General features: G+C 42.0%; 1 protein-coding gene across 7 annotated transcripts in view; it reads left to right on the forward strand.

Annotated features, from left to right (window-relative positions):
• The window catches only part of ATP2B2 (ATPase plasma membrane Ca2+ transporting 2), a 255,779-nt gene that overhangs the window by 79,999 nt on the left and 159,426 nt on the right, over nucleotides 1-16,354 (forward strand). For all 7 annotated transcript variants that reach the window (XM_050979207.1, XM_050979206.1, XM_050979205.1 and 4 more), the window contains exon 2: nucleotides 10,404-10,888. In XM_050979207.1, the coding sequence (XP_050835164.1) occupies nucleotides 10,690-10,888 (199 nt within the window). In that variant the 5' untranslated portion in view covers nucleotides 10,404-10,689. The remainder of the gene's footprint in view (nucleotides 1-10,403; nucleotides 10,889-16,354) is intronic.

Genomic DNA, 16,354 nt, shown 5'->3' on the forward strand with positions numbered 1-16,354 from the left:
TTTTGGTCAGGTATTTATGCAGGGCCTGGCTGTGGTTTCTGTCCAATTGCACTTGTTCATTTTCTGTTCCAAAATGATTTTGTGATTCTCCGTGGATGACAATAACCTGGGCAAAAAGAAAAAAAAAACAAAAAAAGGTATTTTGATAGAACTGCCTGATAGCCATCTCCTTGGGATCCTTTGTGCATGTCCTATTTAAAAGCTGTGCAGAACATTGCTGTGTGTCTTTCAGCTAATGCCCACTGAGATTTGAAACCTCCTTTTTGGCTGCTCTCTTTCTCAGGAGTGACCTTGGCTGCCAGTTCCCATTGTCCCCCCGAGTCCTGCAGGGATGGATTTTTTCCCCTCTCCTCCTTTCACACAGATTTTCATGGTGCAGACTCACCTCCCCAGCAGCTCTGCTCCTCTTGCCTCACAGGGCAGATCTTGTGAATCACAGGGGAGAAAAATCTGTTTATATTTGATTTTCTTAGTAATTAAAAATGCCAAAGGGGGCTGTTGGGTTCCATCCTATCCCAGGGCTTCCCTTTCTTCTCCCCTGATTAAAGGGAATCAGAATCACCTGTGGTTTTCCTGGCAGGTGAGAGGAATCAGCCAGCTGGGGAGGGCTGGGGCCTCTTGGCTTTCATTTCAGCTGGGGACAGAGGAGCTGCACGTTCTCTCTCTTCTACTCTCTGCAAAACTGCAAAGGAGTTCTGCCTAAATCATCCCTTCAGCTGCAATTTATTGTTCTAGCTTTTTGTAACCTGCAAGGTCGTGGCTGAGGATGTGGAGCTGGAGTTCAAAGCTGGCCAGGTTTGGATCTCTCTTTAGTAGCAGAGATGGGTTGGTTTATAAGAAAGATTTCTAAAAGTGTGACAGTAAAAAAAAAATTAGATTTTTTTTTTAGCAAAAAAATAACAGAATTTGCTTGAAGCAAATTTATCTTTTGAAGGGAAAAAGCTTTTTTCTTCTACCCCATAACTTCTTTTCCATAAGATGGAGAAAAACTAAAAATTATTTTTCTCTGCTCCTTGCATAATGATGGTCTGAGAGTTCAGTAGCATGAAGGAGACTTGAAGAGATGCCAAGTTTTATAGGAGCTGAACTCTGCTCTGTGTGCTGCTGCTGGTAAACTACTGGTAGTTTATTTTTAGCAGTTTATAACCTATTAAAGCTTGATTTTAAATTTGTTACGCTTTCACCTGCTGCTTTTTGAATGCTGGTAAATGGGGGAGGTGGGGTAGGAGTGCTCTGTAGTGCAGGCACACAGCAGGACAGGCTTGGCATTATGCCCTTGGTTAACTAAAATGGTCTCCTGCCATCAAATGTGCAGGTGGCAACAGAAATCTTTCTGAGATGGTCCCTGTTAGTTATAATTTGGTCTCTCTATTCTCATTTTAGAGAACTGCATCCCATCCCAAGAATAAAAGAGCTCACCCTCATGTAAGAATTTTTTTAAATTATTTTTTTAAGAAAAAGATGCAAAAGTTCTTTTCACTGTTAACAAAAAGCAAATGTAGATATATGTTCAGAAAAGGAGATTATAGCCTGCAGTTTGCTTTTTCAGCCTTTATGGGAATGGTGCAAGTGAAAAACGGGCCTCTTCCAATTCTACCTATATATATATTTCTATTCAGCCATTAAATAACTATATGGTCTTTGGGATTTTTTCAAAAACCAAATTATTTTCTTTTATATTTTGTTTTATTCCTCTTTTGTTTTTCTGTTTGCACTTTTTTTGCATGGAAGCTCCATTCTCTGGATCTCATTACCAACCAGTGGTGCTGCACTAAAAGCTTCAGTATTTGGCTTCATTTAATTAATATTAAAATAAAATGCCTCAGACAGTGAAACCAAGGTGGCAGAAGAGAGGTCTGCAAATTTAGACTGGAGTTGATTTAGTTTGTTTAGGGGGGCTGGCTTTTTCCTTCTTTTGTTCTTTTTTTCTTATTTTCCCCCCTGGACCAGCTGTTTCTCATGATCTGTTTGATGCTCAGCATTTCACCTGCTGAGCAATCACACACCTGAAAAACAAGAGTAACTCCTGGAAAATTGGATTTTTCTGCAGTCTGTCTTGAAGCCTCTCGTAGATGGAAGAGTTTGTATGAATAACTCTGAAATTCTGGCATTTTTGGCTAAGCACAGCAGTCTGATTCCATTTCTGCATGCTGTGCTCTCCTCTTTTGGCTAAAGGTCTGTTAGATCTGCTGAGATTTTCTTGACTTTTATGGACAGCAGTAGTCAGTCAGTCCTCTTCCCTGCTAATGGCTGGGTGATTTATGTGATGGATGCTGACAGAAGGACAGAGACAACAGCAGAACAAGGCCACGGTTTGTTTCTTCTTCTTTTTTCTTTCTTTTTCCTTTTTTTTTTCTCTTTTCCCTTAATGGTCTCCCTTGGGTTGTTATGTAGAAATTGGAGTTTCTTTCTCAGGGATGTGAGTGTCAACACTGATCATGCTACAATAGCATGGATGTTCAAAGTGGAAAGGTGCTTTAACCTCCAGAGCTCAGATCATGACACAACAAAATGATTTTCTCTCCAGCTGGCCAGTTATGGATTTCCCCAGGTTTTTATTCTCTCTGTTATCCCACAGATCCATATTTATGGAAAACATGATACCTGTCAACTTTTTAGTAAAAGCAATCCATCCAAATTCTATTTCACATTAATGAGTGCACTTCTGCTGCACTTCCTCATCCTCATAAGGCAGGAAAATGCTTCAATTTATCTCCAGTTTATTTTAAAAGTAATCAAGTTCAGGCCTCCTTTAAGTCTTTGATCTTTCTCTTATGACAAAGTCCTGTCCAGGACTGGAAATATTTCATGTCCCATTTCACAGCTCTCAAGGTAGGGCTGGGAGCACAGAGGAATCATGAAATGAAATTGCAGTTTATTGATTGAAAGCCTGCTAGGTGGTTCAGATATAGGTGAGATTATCTTCATTAATCTCAATTTTTAGGATTGAAAGTGCCTATAAAATATTGTTAGAAAATCTGAGAAAGAAATGTGAAAAGAGGTCAAGAAGGATGTGACCAGTCAGGAGAAATGGCAATTTCTACCAAAGGATTAAATATTTGGGTTAGTCTCAAGGTATGAAGATTAGAGAGGTAATTTAATTTTTTTTTATAATGAAATAATTAGTAATAGACTAAAAAAAAAGTAATAATTAGGACCCAAACTCAGAGACTGAACAAAAGCCAAAAAATTTTAGGTGGGATGGAGCAGGAAAAGGTTAGATTGGAATTTTAGTTTGGAAGGACCTGGAAAATCTATTTCTTTTAAGATGTTCTGGAGAGTTTTCTGATAAAATGAGCCCTAATTGGGTATTTTGGGTACACAGACTCCTGGAACTCCCTGAAATTGTGTGCATGGAGCTGATAATCAGCTAAAGGTCACATGGTAACTCAAATTCTGGATTTAAGAAATCTGGTAGTCTGTGAAACACCCAGCTGAAGGACAGAGGTAGAATGCCTCATCTTTTTAGTGTTCATGTGCCAATAATTAGCTTTTAGTGAAGCAAATAAAGAAAAGATCTGAATTATAGCCTGGTGAGTCTGGGCTCTTCTTTGATAGGATTTTTTTATCCTTGTTCCCTGGGTGGAAACTGTAATGTCTGGACAGAACTATAATTCTGGGGGAGAAAAGAAAGGTGCCTCAGCCCAAGGAAGACATTTTCAATATTTTCCCTGGAGATGATAGTGAGGAGCTGCTCTCTAAGGTCCCTCTGTTCATCTTTTGGGTGTTTCTGATAAAACAAGGCTTCTCCCCCCTTTGGAATTGATGCAGGAATCTCTGCTGGGAAATGTTCCTTACCTGATCACCTGCTGCTTTTAGAGCATTTAATTTAGATTTTTTTCCCCCCACATCTGCTTTATTTAATGCTGTCTGAAGTCTGAATATCCTGAAGTTTTTTCCCCAGCTGTTTTTTTGATTAAACTGATAACACAGTTTGGAAGTTGGCACTCCTTGCAACAACTGTGCTGTGTCAAATCAATTCTACATGAAAACATGAATTTTCTAAAGTTTATGGATGTGTAGAATGGATCTTTTCAGTGCCAGAAACACAACCCCAAAGAGTGGGACTATGTGGTGTGTTGGAAGGCAGTGAATGAAAGAAACCCCAAACCTTTGTAGTGGGGAATTGGAGCCTCAAGAGAATAAATGGCTGATGGAAAATGACCTTGCATTTGAGCACTGGAAGCAAAACATCATAAATTCATGTTAGCACCAACAGGGCATGAGAGAGAGTTCTGAAAACTCATGGCTGGGACGGCCTTGAGTGGGAAAATCTCATTTTCTGGGCAGATCCCACCTCTGCAGGCAGAGAGGGAGGCTCTGGCACCAGGGGAGGAAGGATTTCATCTGCAGGAGCTGCTGCAGTCCCCCAGAAGTCACTGATGGAGTCACTTTGTTATTTAATGGGCCTGAATTGATTCCCTTAGAGCAGTTTTGTGGCTGTCAGGAGTTCATTTGGCTTTGCTGGAGCCATTTCCACCAGGAGCAGAGGAAAGGCTTGGGATCAGATGAAGGCTGAGGAGCTGTGCACTGCACCAGGGGCTGCAGGGACTTTAATTCACAGCCCTCATTTCCATTCCCCTCATTACACTGGCACAATGTGGAAAAGAGAAAAATCAGCCCATTTGTGCAGGATACTCTTTGCTAGAAGTCCTAAGTAAATATGCTTATTTTAGAACTGAAATTAATGATGGCTTGTGTCTCTTTAATAAAAATTTCTCTTGTGACAAGGCCTTTGTTGCCTTCAAATATTCAACAGGGTATACAGGAGGCATGGAATCCTTGATAATGAAACTGGTACTGACTGGAGGCTCAGGTTCATGCTGAAAGACTGGAACAGCTGTTAAGGGATTGTAACAGGAAGTTGCCTGTGATTTATCTTTTTAAAAATGTTTTCATATTGCAATATTTTTAAAATAATACTTTAACTTAATTGTCTTAATGTCATCCTATTATCAGGGGAAATATCTTGCTGTCTGGAAAAACAGCTGAATGAATGTCTCATCTGTGTGTGCCCATCATGAATGAATGAGCACAGAATCACAGACTGCTTTGGGGTGGAAATGACCCTAATGGCCATTTTATTCCAGCTCTTTCCATGGCCAGGGACACCTTCCACTGTCCCAGGTTGCTCCAATCCCTGTCCAACCTGGCCTTGGCCATTTCCAGGGATCCAGGGGCAGCCACAGCTCCTTTATCGATGGGCAGATTAGCTTAAATCAACTTGAAATCCATGAGGAAATAGAGGGATGAAGTCAGGAATATTTTCAGAGAACACTTCAGTGACAAAGTTCATTTTCTCTTTCTTTATCTGCTCTTGGCTTCCTGGCATTAAACAAAAATTTCACACTTTGTGAGGTGCCAACCAGCTTTTATTCAGATGGTGTTTTTCCTTAGCTCCTTCTGCATCTTGTGCACTGCTGATAATTGAACTTCAAAGTCAGCATGGTTGATTTCCTTTATTTTTTTTTTTATGAGAGTGTGAGTTTAGGCATTTCTGGGTACATTTAATCAGCTTTTTTGGCTGCTGGATAGAGAATCGTTTCCCCATTCTGCTCCATGAAGATTGTGTTCCCAAGTGGATGGACATTTTGGCTTTGCCATGCAAAGATGCCACAGCTGGGCCACACCTGATTTATTTCATATACAGAGCAGGTTTTGGCTTTCCTTCTCAACTCTTCCCCTTGCAGAGATCTGCTGTGAGGTTTTCATCCTCTGCAATCAGTTGTTGCCCTGCTGCTCCCAGGAACTCTAGTGTCAAAACATCTCAGATGATTTTGCTCAGACTCAAGGGAAAATTCCCTTAAATCTGCTTCCCTCCTGCTTTATTAAGGAATGGTGTCAGTGAATGCAGAGCAATCTGGTTATGCACCTTGTGCCCACTAAAATGTGCATTTCACCCCTTACTTGGGAGTGTCTATAGGGCTGAGCTGGAATTTTATCTGCAGCCAAATCTAGTCCAAGTGGGGCAGAAATGCTCCCTGTGGAGGGGTGGGAGCTGCTGATTCCCTGAGTTGAATTCCTGGAGCAGCAGCTGTGTGTGCCACCCTCCAGCTGTGAGGGGAGTGAGAGGGAATCACCCTTTCACCTGTAATTCAAACAGCTTCTCACAGCAAACTCTGAAATCAGGGCTGCCAGAATTTTCGAGAAAACAATAAAATTAAAAATAAATCCTTTTTTTTTTTTTGACTCATGGTGAATCCATTGTTTGTCCAGACTTCTAGGACAGTGAAACTCTTGAGATTCTGCTCTGGTGAAATCTGGTTCATTAAGTTGCTGGTGACTTTCCTGCCAGTAGAAGCCTGAATGAAATCAGATGTCAGAATACTTGGGGATGATATCTACATTCTAACACACTGTGAAAATATTTACAAGCTTCCAAGATGAGACTTTTCCTGATTAGGGAAATCAAAGAATAGTTTTCCCAGCAGGCCTGCAGTTAGCTCATCCAAATTGCTTCTGTTTTAATTGGCATGCATTTCCTCTAAGCAGCTAGGAGATTAAAAATATTTGACTTGGGCTCTACAGGACTGGAAGCCTCTTCCCCCAGACACAGCAACTCTGGGAAAAAACCAAAAAACCAAACAAAAAAATCCCAACCAAACAGCCAGCTCAAGTTTATATTGCATTTGTACAACAAAAATCCATCTTTGACAAGATTCCAGACCAAGGAACAGACTGACATTCTGACTTTTTAAAGAGGAAAATAAGGGTGGTGGTTTTTCTGTTTTTTTCACTCAGGTGTTCTGTGTGTGAAGTCTTTTATTACCTGAGTTGTTATCTAAGTGGGCTGGGATTTTTATCCCTGCTCCACAGCAATCTGTTGTTTACAAACTGCACCTTGGGACTTCTTTTACTCAGTTTTCTAGTTTCAGAAGCATTGGGAAGAGTAAGTAAACCCAAATAACCTTCATTAAAAGTGACTGCTTTGGTCTGGGAAAACCAACTACTGTTGGGTGTGAAATTCATTCACTGGAGTTTTTATTTCTCTTTTGTGGAACGTGTGAGGAGGGACATTTTCCCTAGAAGTTGTTCTCACAGGGAATGATGAGACCAGATTTGGAGGAGGAGAATGGTGTGGAAGGCAAACCCTGTGCTCTCAGGGCTTGGGGATGGTGCCTCTCTATGTTCCAGGAAGATTTTGGTTGTGAATTAAACCCACTGAAGCCCACCATGGATAGAGCAGTGAAAGCAACACCCAGAGCATGAAATTCAGCTCACTTTATTTATTGGGGCATTAGGATATTAGATAATTTTCATTGGAAAATGTGCCAGCATCTCCTCCTTTAATCAGCCTTTCTTGGTAGTTCACTTAAAACAGCTTGAAAACATCAATATGTAAAACATCTTGAAAGTATCATTATTGTAAGGATGTTTGTAAAATAGTCCCTTCCCTCACCTCCACCCAGAAAAAACAGCAAACAAAAAAAATCCACCACCCAAACCCCCAGCAAACAAAAAACCCCTGCCCAAGCCCAGTGTAATAATGGGATTTCTTGAAGATGAGACTCTTTAATTTTCCTATTTGTGGGAACTGGATGTATTTTGGAGATGCAAAGCCCCATGATGGGACTATTGCCACCTGCCAGCTACAACTTTTCTATTCCTCAGCTCTTGGTGAGGAAATATTCGATATTCACCACTTAGGAGGGGTGAGGTGGTTGCATGTCAGTCCTGCCAGCCTGGCAAGGGGCCTGGGCTTTGGCTAGGAGAGATGTTGGGATGGGATGGAGCCTGAGGATGCTGTTCCAGGGGATTAGGGAGCTGCATTAGCAGGGAATAATATCAGTCATGCTCAGTGCCTGCTGTGTTTCTCCATCTGCCTCTCAGAACCATGAGGTGGTGTTTCCCTGGTGGCACAGCATTAGGTGAGTCATGGGCAGCACAGACTGCTAGGGATTTGGTTTTGGAGCTCTGAAGGAAGTGTAAACTTCGTGTTTGTTGTTTATTGGTTAATATTTAATTGGAGGTGAAATTAAAAATTAAGCAGGCAAATGAGTCATGCTGAAAAGCAATGGCACTGTCTTGTCAGCACTGTGGCTGACAAATGACATTGAGTTTCTAAGGATGGAAGAAAATATATTAAATTATATCACAGGGAGCCTAAAGAGATGCTTTGATTGAGAGGAGTGGACACATCCCACAGAAAGATCATGGAGAAAATCTCTTTGATGCTGTGTTTAGTAACCTTTGCATCAGAAGTTAAATTGGTAGATGGTTCTGTTCAGAAAACACTCAAAATTGTCTTTTCTCTGTGGTGTTATGGAACAGTTTGACAACAATTTTATTATTTTGGAGCAATGTTTAAAAAGATTTTTTTTTAATTAGAGCAATGTTTTTTCCATCTTCTTTTCTCTTAAAATCGTGGCTGTTTGAGGTGCCCAGCTTTCAAAGCCCTGAACTCCACTCAGGAACAGACTTTGATTTTATTTTTTATTTTTACCACTGAAGTAAAGAGCAGCCTGTTATTTCAGCTATTTGTTATCATCACTGTAGCCTCTCTGACAGTCAGATCTCAATCTGCATTTTGCTGTGGCTGGCAGCAGGCAGAGCCTGGGATGCTGCTGCTAGGAAGGAGGAGCCCTGTGCTGCCTCCTGGGATGAAGCCTGCTTCACTGGGCATCTGTGACATTTCTGGCCTGCAATTTTTCCCCAAATAATGCTGCAGGCTGGTGCTATTTCTGTTTGGAATCCTGATCCATCCTGTTTACAAAAAGACAAAGCAATAGTGTGAGTAAGGCCTTTTCTTTCTGCTGTATTTAGGGCATTACCTGGGGATGGGTTGAGGCTGAGCAGTGCCCAGGATGCAGCCACAGAGAGCAGAGTGTGGTTCATCATCTCCTCCTTGGCAAATAAAAACCATTTTTAATTGCTACTTTGAGTTTCTCTTTGTTGTTTCCTGCAAAAACATTTTGTGCTGAAATTCTCATCTCGTGAATGTGGAAAGCAATATGTGAAACTGAGGGTGGCAGAAGTTCTTAGCACTAGAAGATACATCAGTAAATAGGATGGGTGGAAGAAATGTGTAGCAGTTGGCTGGTATTTGAATTTTGGGCTGTAATATCATAGTGAAACTTCCATTTTTTTTGTTAATTTTTTCTTCCTCAAAGGGATGTTGAGTTTGAAGCTGTAAAGGAGAAGGCTGGTAGAGGTTCAGTTTTGTTAACTGAGCAAGGTAACTCCAAATTAGTGCTTGCACAGGCCTGATCTTTGTCACTGCAGAGCAATGGCAAGGCTCTTATAGAGTGGAAATAGCAAACTCTGCGTGTTGTGTCAGCTGTAGCTGGGTGGGAGATTAAAATTATTGCACAAATATAAACCTGGGACTTGAAAGACACTGGGCTCCTCTTGATGTGCTTTATCTGGGCATTTATATATAATTTCCACTGGGAGTTGCTGTGCCTAGAAAGTTCAACGTGTGACCTTTGCCTGTGACAGGTTGGTCAGTTATTAGGCTGCTGGGGTGCCCTTTGAAAGATCTTTTTTATTATGAAAACGATTCTGAGACCTCTAGATTAGACAGTGCACTCGCACTAACCCGCTTGAGGCAAAAAAGAAACCTTTAATCTCTGTTAAAACTCTGCGTGCCAAATATAATAGCTGGTTTCAGCAGTATTTAAACCAACTTCATTAGAATATGGGAAGGGGAAACAGGTTTTAAAGGCTGGCTTTAGCAAGTAATCAACTGTCTCCCAGATGGTCCAAATGGGACTCGTTCAACACTGCACATAAAAAAGACAATAAAAAAAAAGGGGAAAAGAAGAGAAAAGAGAGAGCCCAGCAGCATGCTGTGTGTGTGTGCCTGGTGGTGGCTGGGCTCAGGGGAAAGGGCTCCTCACACAGGGCTCTGCCTCTGCCAACCCAGACATCCCACTGCATCCATGCTGTGCTCGCTTGCACAGAAGGAAAGGCTGCAAGATGTAATGTATTTAAATATATTCTGCAGTTCTGATGCTGGCTCTGTAGTTCCTCCCCCAAGTTTCACTGCCTTTCTGCTAAAAAACAGTTTTGCTTTAACCCCTAATGAAAACTGGTAGGGTTTAACCCGTTGTTAACCCGTTATCAGGGAGCCTTTGTTCTGGTCAGAGGACAGCCCGGGGTGGCTGTATGGAGCAGAGCACGTACTGGGGGTGCATCCTTTAATCGCTCACTAATTAATATTCATGACTCATCTCATTTAGCGGCTGCTCCTTGGACTCGAGCAGCGCTGCTATTGGTGCTCGAGCCGTGGAGAGCTTTATCTAAGGCAGAGCAGGTGTTGTCCTGGGTGGATGCTGCTCTCCTGCAGCACCTCCAGGACACCCCTCCGTGGTGCTGCACAGCTCCTCTGGGATGCCACCCCCCGTCTGACACCATCCCCTGCGTCCCGCCTTGTAATGAGTCCTTTCTGCTTCTTCCCAAAGGTCCAGAGGAAGAAATGACCATGTAGATTCCACAGCTTGGGTGCAGCATAATGGGAAATGGTGAATGGAGTGGAGCTGGTCTGCAGCCTTGAGAGCAGCCGTTCTGTGACCTCCAGTCTGTCAGGGACACCCTCCACGCCAGGGGCATCCTCCACGTCGCTCGCCGGACACACGCGGGATTCTTTTTAATTTCTCCGATTTGGAATTCGAGGTTCCTCTCCTCCAATTTTTAAACACTTTTAAGATTGTATCAACTACAACGAGTGGAGCAATATAACCAGCCACGATGGGTGACATGACAAATAGCGATTTTTATTCCAAGAACCAAAGAAATGAGGCCAACCATGCAGGAGAGTTTGGGTGCACACTGCAGGAACTGCGCTCCCTCATGGAACTCCGAGGGACAGAAGCAGTAGTAAAAATTAAAGAGACTTATGGGGAAACAGAGGGGCTCTGCAGACATCTGAAGACATCACCAACAGAAGGTAAGCACTTCTCACTTCACTTGGATTAGGGGAATTTGTGTAAATGCTCTCCAGACAGCGAAAAGAGAGGTTTTGATTCCTACTTGGACAGAATTCTCATGGCGCTGCTGTTATTTCCAACAATAACTAAACAAGACTATTCTAAGAAAAAAGGCAAACCAGCCCAGCTACAGCTAAAGCTGGCATGAGGGTGAAAGGAGTGCTTCTTCTTTTAACAGCTAAATGCATTAATTCTTCCTTAAAACGACACAAAAAATCAGCACGCGTTGTAGGCATTGCAAAGAGACTTGAGTCTCTCTGCTCCTGGCGGTAAGAAGGTGCAAAATAGTTGCTTCAAAACTGCTTCTAGGTATTTGGACATCTTGAGAGTATGAAATGACCTTCTGAGATGCACATTATCTTACTGTGTAGATCAATATATTTTTTTATATTTTTATATAGGTTACTAATCTTCACTTATTATCAGAGAAAATTTTGCTTAAATCATCAGTCTGTGATGGTATTGATGTTTTTATTAGTTGCACTTCTGTTGTGTGTAACACTAAGGTCTGTGCTTTCTTATGTTTAACACTACCAATCGTAACTTTCCAGCATCTGTTTTCCTAAGTCTTTTTAGAGACTTCTACTTGATCATTTATTAGTCTGGTTTTCAATGCTCAAACAAAATAGCTCCCCTAAAGCACTGACAATGGTGCAATGTTTCCCTCTCCTCGAACAATTTTCTTTCTCTTTAAGTGCAAGTAAAATTCTGTTTTATTCTAAGAATTCTATTTTTGTCACCGTATTTTCATCTCCAAGGACTATTAACACTTTTGGAAATTACACAGTCTTTCAGTCTATAATGTTTTTTTTGCGGTCTTGTAAAGTAGCCAAGATGTTCATTTCAAGTTCTTTTCTTTTTCACGAAGATAGAAGTCTTGGCTTTGTTCCATCCTCTTCTTTCTAAAATTAATCATTTAGTTACCTCCAGTGTTTAAATGCCTCAAAGTCTGGAATTACTGGTGTGATCGTAAACATGTCAGTTGTAGTGTGATACCATAAATTACCCCAGCTGAGGGGTCCCAAAGGAGCAGCTATCCATGTCTCAGCCTCAAGAATTCCACATTTGCAGAAAGTCAGAGCTGAAGTCTCTGTCTGAGCCGACCTCGTGGCGGTGACTTCAGTCAAGTTTTGCCAACTCATTCTAGTGGTTACCTGGTCAATGTGAACTTCAAAGGAGATGTTAATTGCATTATGTGTTCAATTTATGACATCAGGGAAACTCAATTCCTCACGTTGGAACAGAGCGTATGGATCCAGCAGCGTGGCACACTGACTCCAGCAGTAATCTATATCTGATACTGCAGATAAGGTAACTTTCCTCCAAGCATTACGTGCACTTCATCACTTGTGCATTAGGGAAAAACCTTTCCAGCTTCAAATGGCAATCAGCATAGCCTTGGAATCGGCAAGGCTCCGCTGGGTTTTCATTCTCAAGCAGATCACACAATAGGAATTCCCAGTCACACAAAGCTTACATCGTATTTTTAATTGTTTTGCTTGGAAAAATTCTCTGAAATATGTCTTGTCAAACTCTGGAAACTTTCACTGGAGAGAAAGTATCCATCACAGAGACACTTTAAAGGCTTATGGCAAATAAAAAAAAAAAAAAGCCGTTGTTTTTCTTGATTCCAAGCTCAGTGAAGAGGATATTCTTGGAGACGTGACTATTCTTAGAGGAAAAAAACATAATCATTTCTTACATGGAAATGGAATCCTAACATCCAGCAGACATGATTTAAAAAATAATTATTGCCATACTTAGCTTTATCCTTTGGCATCTGCAACAAACTGTGGATTCCTCATTGAATACCTTGGTGGAAAACCACAATTTGTTACAGTGCCTGAAAATCACTTTTTCAGCCAGGCATCATTTTTGGTGAAGCACAGTCCACTTAACTTCCTTTGTTTTCATACTTTGGTGTGCTGCACATCTCGCAGGCTTTTATGGGAAATACAAAATAAGAATTACTGCAGGGCACTTCTCTGAAGAAACCAAATGGCTGAGCAGGAGTCCTGAGTGACTGTGAAACAGTAAAAAGGACCTCACTGTAGAACTTGGTTCTTCCTTGCCTTGTAAGATCTTCCAGAATTTAGCTGCATCAAGTCCTTGTAATTTTGTGGGATATGGGCTGAAACAGATACCAGAGCAGAGGAAAAAATGTTTCCTGGCAGCTGGGACACGATAATTTGGTAAAATGTGGCCTAAACTGAATTTACTGGTTTATTTAGAAAGCAAGAAGTAGTCATGAGCTCAGAGCTGACTCAATTAATTTCCCATGTTAATATTTGATGTCCCACCTATGGATTGGTAGGATCAATCCCACTTAGAAGTGCTTTCTGAGACTGTTTTAAAGGCCCTGAACTTCTCAAGTTAAGACATCATATTTGTAACTCAGATGTCATTGACTCTGCTGTGAGGCTCATTTCCCAGTGAACCCCTGTCTCAATTCAGCATGGAGCTGGGGAAGTCTGCTGAATGTTGAGTAGAATAATATTTGCATGCTGATGAATTAATAATATTAATATGGGTTACAAGACTTCAGTCTCTCCTTTAAATATTCTTTGATTGCTCCTTTAGCTATAGATGCAGTGGAGATCCCAGCTCTCAGTTATGCCTGAGGGATTTCCTGCCCTAAAGTGATCGTTATAATGAACAGCTCCCATTTAAGTGCTCGTGAAAAGAGCCTCCCAAAAACCTATGGAAATAATTTATATGAAAAAAGCACGCATACGTGTCGATTTGAATTTGCTTTAAAAATATTTATGTCCAGATTAGTTTCACTTTCATTATCCCAGAAATACCACATATAGGCAGGATCCAGCCCTGCCACTTTGCAAAACAGTGCTGAATCCCCCCTTGGGCAGAGCTGTGCTGACAGTTGTAGAATTTTCCATGCAATTGGAGTCTCCGAGGCCCACTGGAGCATCAGTGATACCTTATAAAGGACAGCTGGTAAAATGGGATGAGTTTGTTGGATGAATACCAAATGAGACTGGAATCCACTCTCTCCAATACTTAACTGTATTTACCCACAATTTTATATAGCACCCACCAATTTACATCCACTTTTTCATCTACTTCCCCTTGTAAAAATGTTTATTTCTTATAGGAGTATGTCAGTGAATTAAATTCCCTGATTTCTTGCTAAAAACTTGGATGCTGCAATTTCCAGTGGATGTAAACAGTGAAGAATTCACTGTGTGTAGGATGATGAATACCCTGAGTGGGAAGGGATCCACAAGGATCACTGATCCAAGCCTTGGCCCTGCAATCCCACCCTGGGCATCCCTGAGAGCGTTCTCCAAATGCTCCTGGAGCTCTGGCAGCCCTGGGGCTGTGTCCCAGCACAGTAGAGTGAAGCTTTTTTAATTTTTAAACGAAGAAAGAACCTTTCCATGGTGGTATCTGTGCAGCCACTCCCCAGACAGCCACTCCAGAAGGTGTTACACGTTGGTGATGACGTTACAGCCTGACAGAAGCCTTTCTGTTGGTATTTACTGAATACAGAACTAGTTAATGTTCTAGAAATGGGCTGGTGGAATGCACTGGGGGAGAATATTTCAGCTTCATTTTGTGGGTTTTTTTCTGGCTGCAGATCTCAGGATACCATGAAAAGGTTTTATGGAAAGATCCATTATCAATTAACAGTTAACTGATAGTATTCCTACTGTAGAAGTTGACTTTTTAATCACCACAACCGCCCTTAGTCGTGCTACCAGAGAAGTTCTCTCTCTTTTCAAATGTGTGTTTGTTGTGTGGGGGATGCAGGCTGAGAATCAATCGGGCCAGCTGGGGAGGAGTGTTTATTTTTCATTATTGCAATCTAAAAAGCCTTTCACAATTTTAACGATGAGGTAGAAGATGAAGAAAGATTGAATGCAACAAAATTAAGCAGCTGCTTTTAATACTTGTTAGTTTTGGTTCCTCACACTTGCTTCTGTAAAAATGCACCTTTAATAACTTAATAGTCTGTTTGGAAGCTGGTTCACACTGAATTGCAGTCAGGTGCACCACTGTGTTCAATCAGCTACAGAGGTGCAAAGAATTTGGAGAGGAAATTGGGAAAGGAGTGAAAAATACTTGATTCAGACAAATAGAAGTTTAAAATAAAAATAGAAAATAATTGATTCTATGACTGTCAGAGACTGAGCTTTATTTTAATACACTGTCAAACAGATCATGAATGTAAAGAAATTGGTGATAGCATCATTTTCATTGTTAAAAGAACACACTTGGTCGTGTATAAACCATTAAATATTATCCATAACTTCAAGATCTTCTTACATTATTTTACATTTAAGGTGAGGATGGATAATATTTGATTGATTTTATAGTCCCTTTAAAAGGAACATTGCCAGCTGTCTGAAAGTAGATTTGAGGAGTTTCTTTGTGATGTTGAGCTGGAATACTTTGGAAACCTTCAAAGCAGCACCTGAAAAGCCCTGTAGGAGCAGACCCACTCATCCTCTCTCCGGATCACCACTCCGCCTAATTCCTCACCCTTATTTGTGCTATCCAAACATCTCCTGTAGTTCAGGCCCTTTTGCCAACCCCCCCCAGGCAGCAGCCAGGCTCCAAGTCCCCATCCAGCCCTTATCTGTACACGCTCTCCCCACACGGGAGCTTTGGTTGGAACAATGTAATCAGCCCCGGCCATGAAAAATCCCCTCAGCGCCGGCAGGGCCGAGGCCTCGCCGGGCCTTTTCCTACCCCACATGGAAAAACCCCAGGGAGGAACTTTAAACTCCTCTTTCACCTGGCTGTTCCTGCAGTGCCAGGTGAGGCTGAGCTGGAGAGCTTGGATAACCTGGCATGTTCCTGTGGTTCCATCAGTGGGCACTGGCTGTCCCCGAATGGCTCCCAGGGACCTGTGCTTGGCCGAGGGGCTGGCTCTGTCCATCAGGGGCTGGCCAGCAAGGGAGGAAGGGAGGAAGGAAGGAAGGAAGGGGATCCTGGGTGCTCCTGCATTTGGAAGGTGCAGCTGCAGAACCCCTCGTGTGTATCCCAGCTGGGTTTGCTCTCCCTTGGGAAGAGGAGACCCCGGGGAGAGGCCATTGCAGTCTCCTGGTATTTGCAGGAGGCCTGTAGGAAAGGTAGGGAAAATGTTTTACAGGATCTGTTGTGATTGGAGAAGGGGTAATGGATTTAAACTGCAGGAGGGTTGATATAGATTGGATAGAAGGAGGGAATTTCATACAACGAGGGTGGTGAAACCCTGGATCAGGCTGCCCACCCCTGGACGTGTTTTAACTCCTATTTGGATAGGGCTCTGAGCAACCTGACCTATCTGTAGATGTCCCTGCCCTCTGCAGGGGTTGGACTGGACAAGGTTTAAAGGTCCTTTCCCACCCAAATAATTCCTTGATTCTCTTTTGGGAATCTTTATCTCTGCAGGAGCCAGAGGGGTCCCTGGCTGTGGGAAG

Source organism: Serinus canaria, chromosome 12, assembly GCF_022539315.1.
Source record: "Serinus canaria isolate serCan28SL12 chromosome 12, serCan2020, whole genome shotgun sequence".
In the NCBI taxonomy this organism is placed as follows: domain Eukaryota; kingdom Metazoa; phylum Chordata; class Aves; order Passeriformes; family Fringillidae; genus Serinus; species Serinus canaria.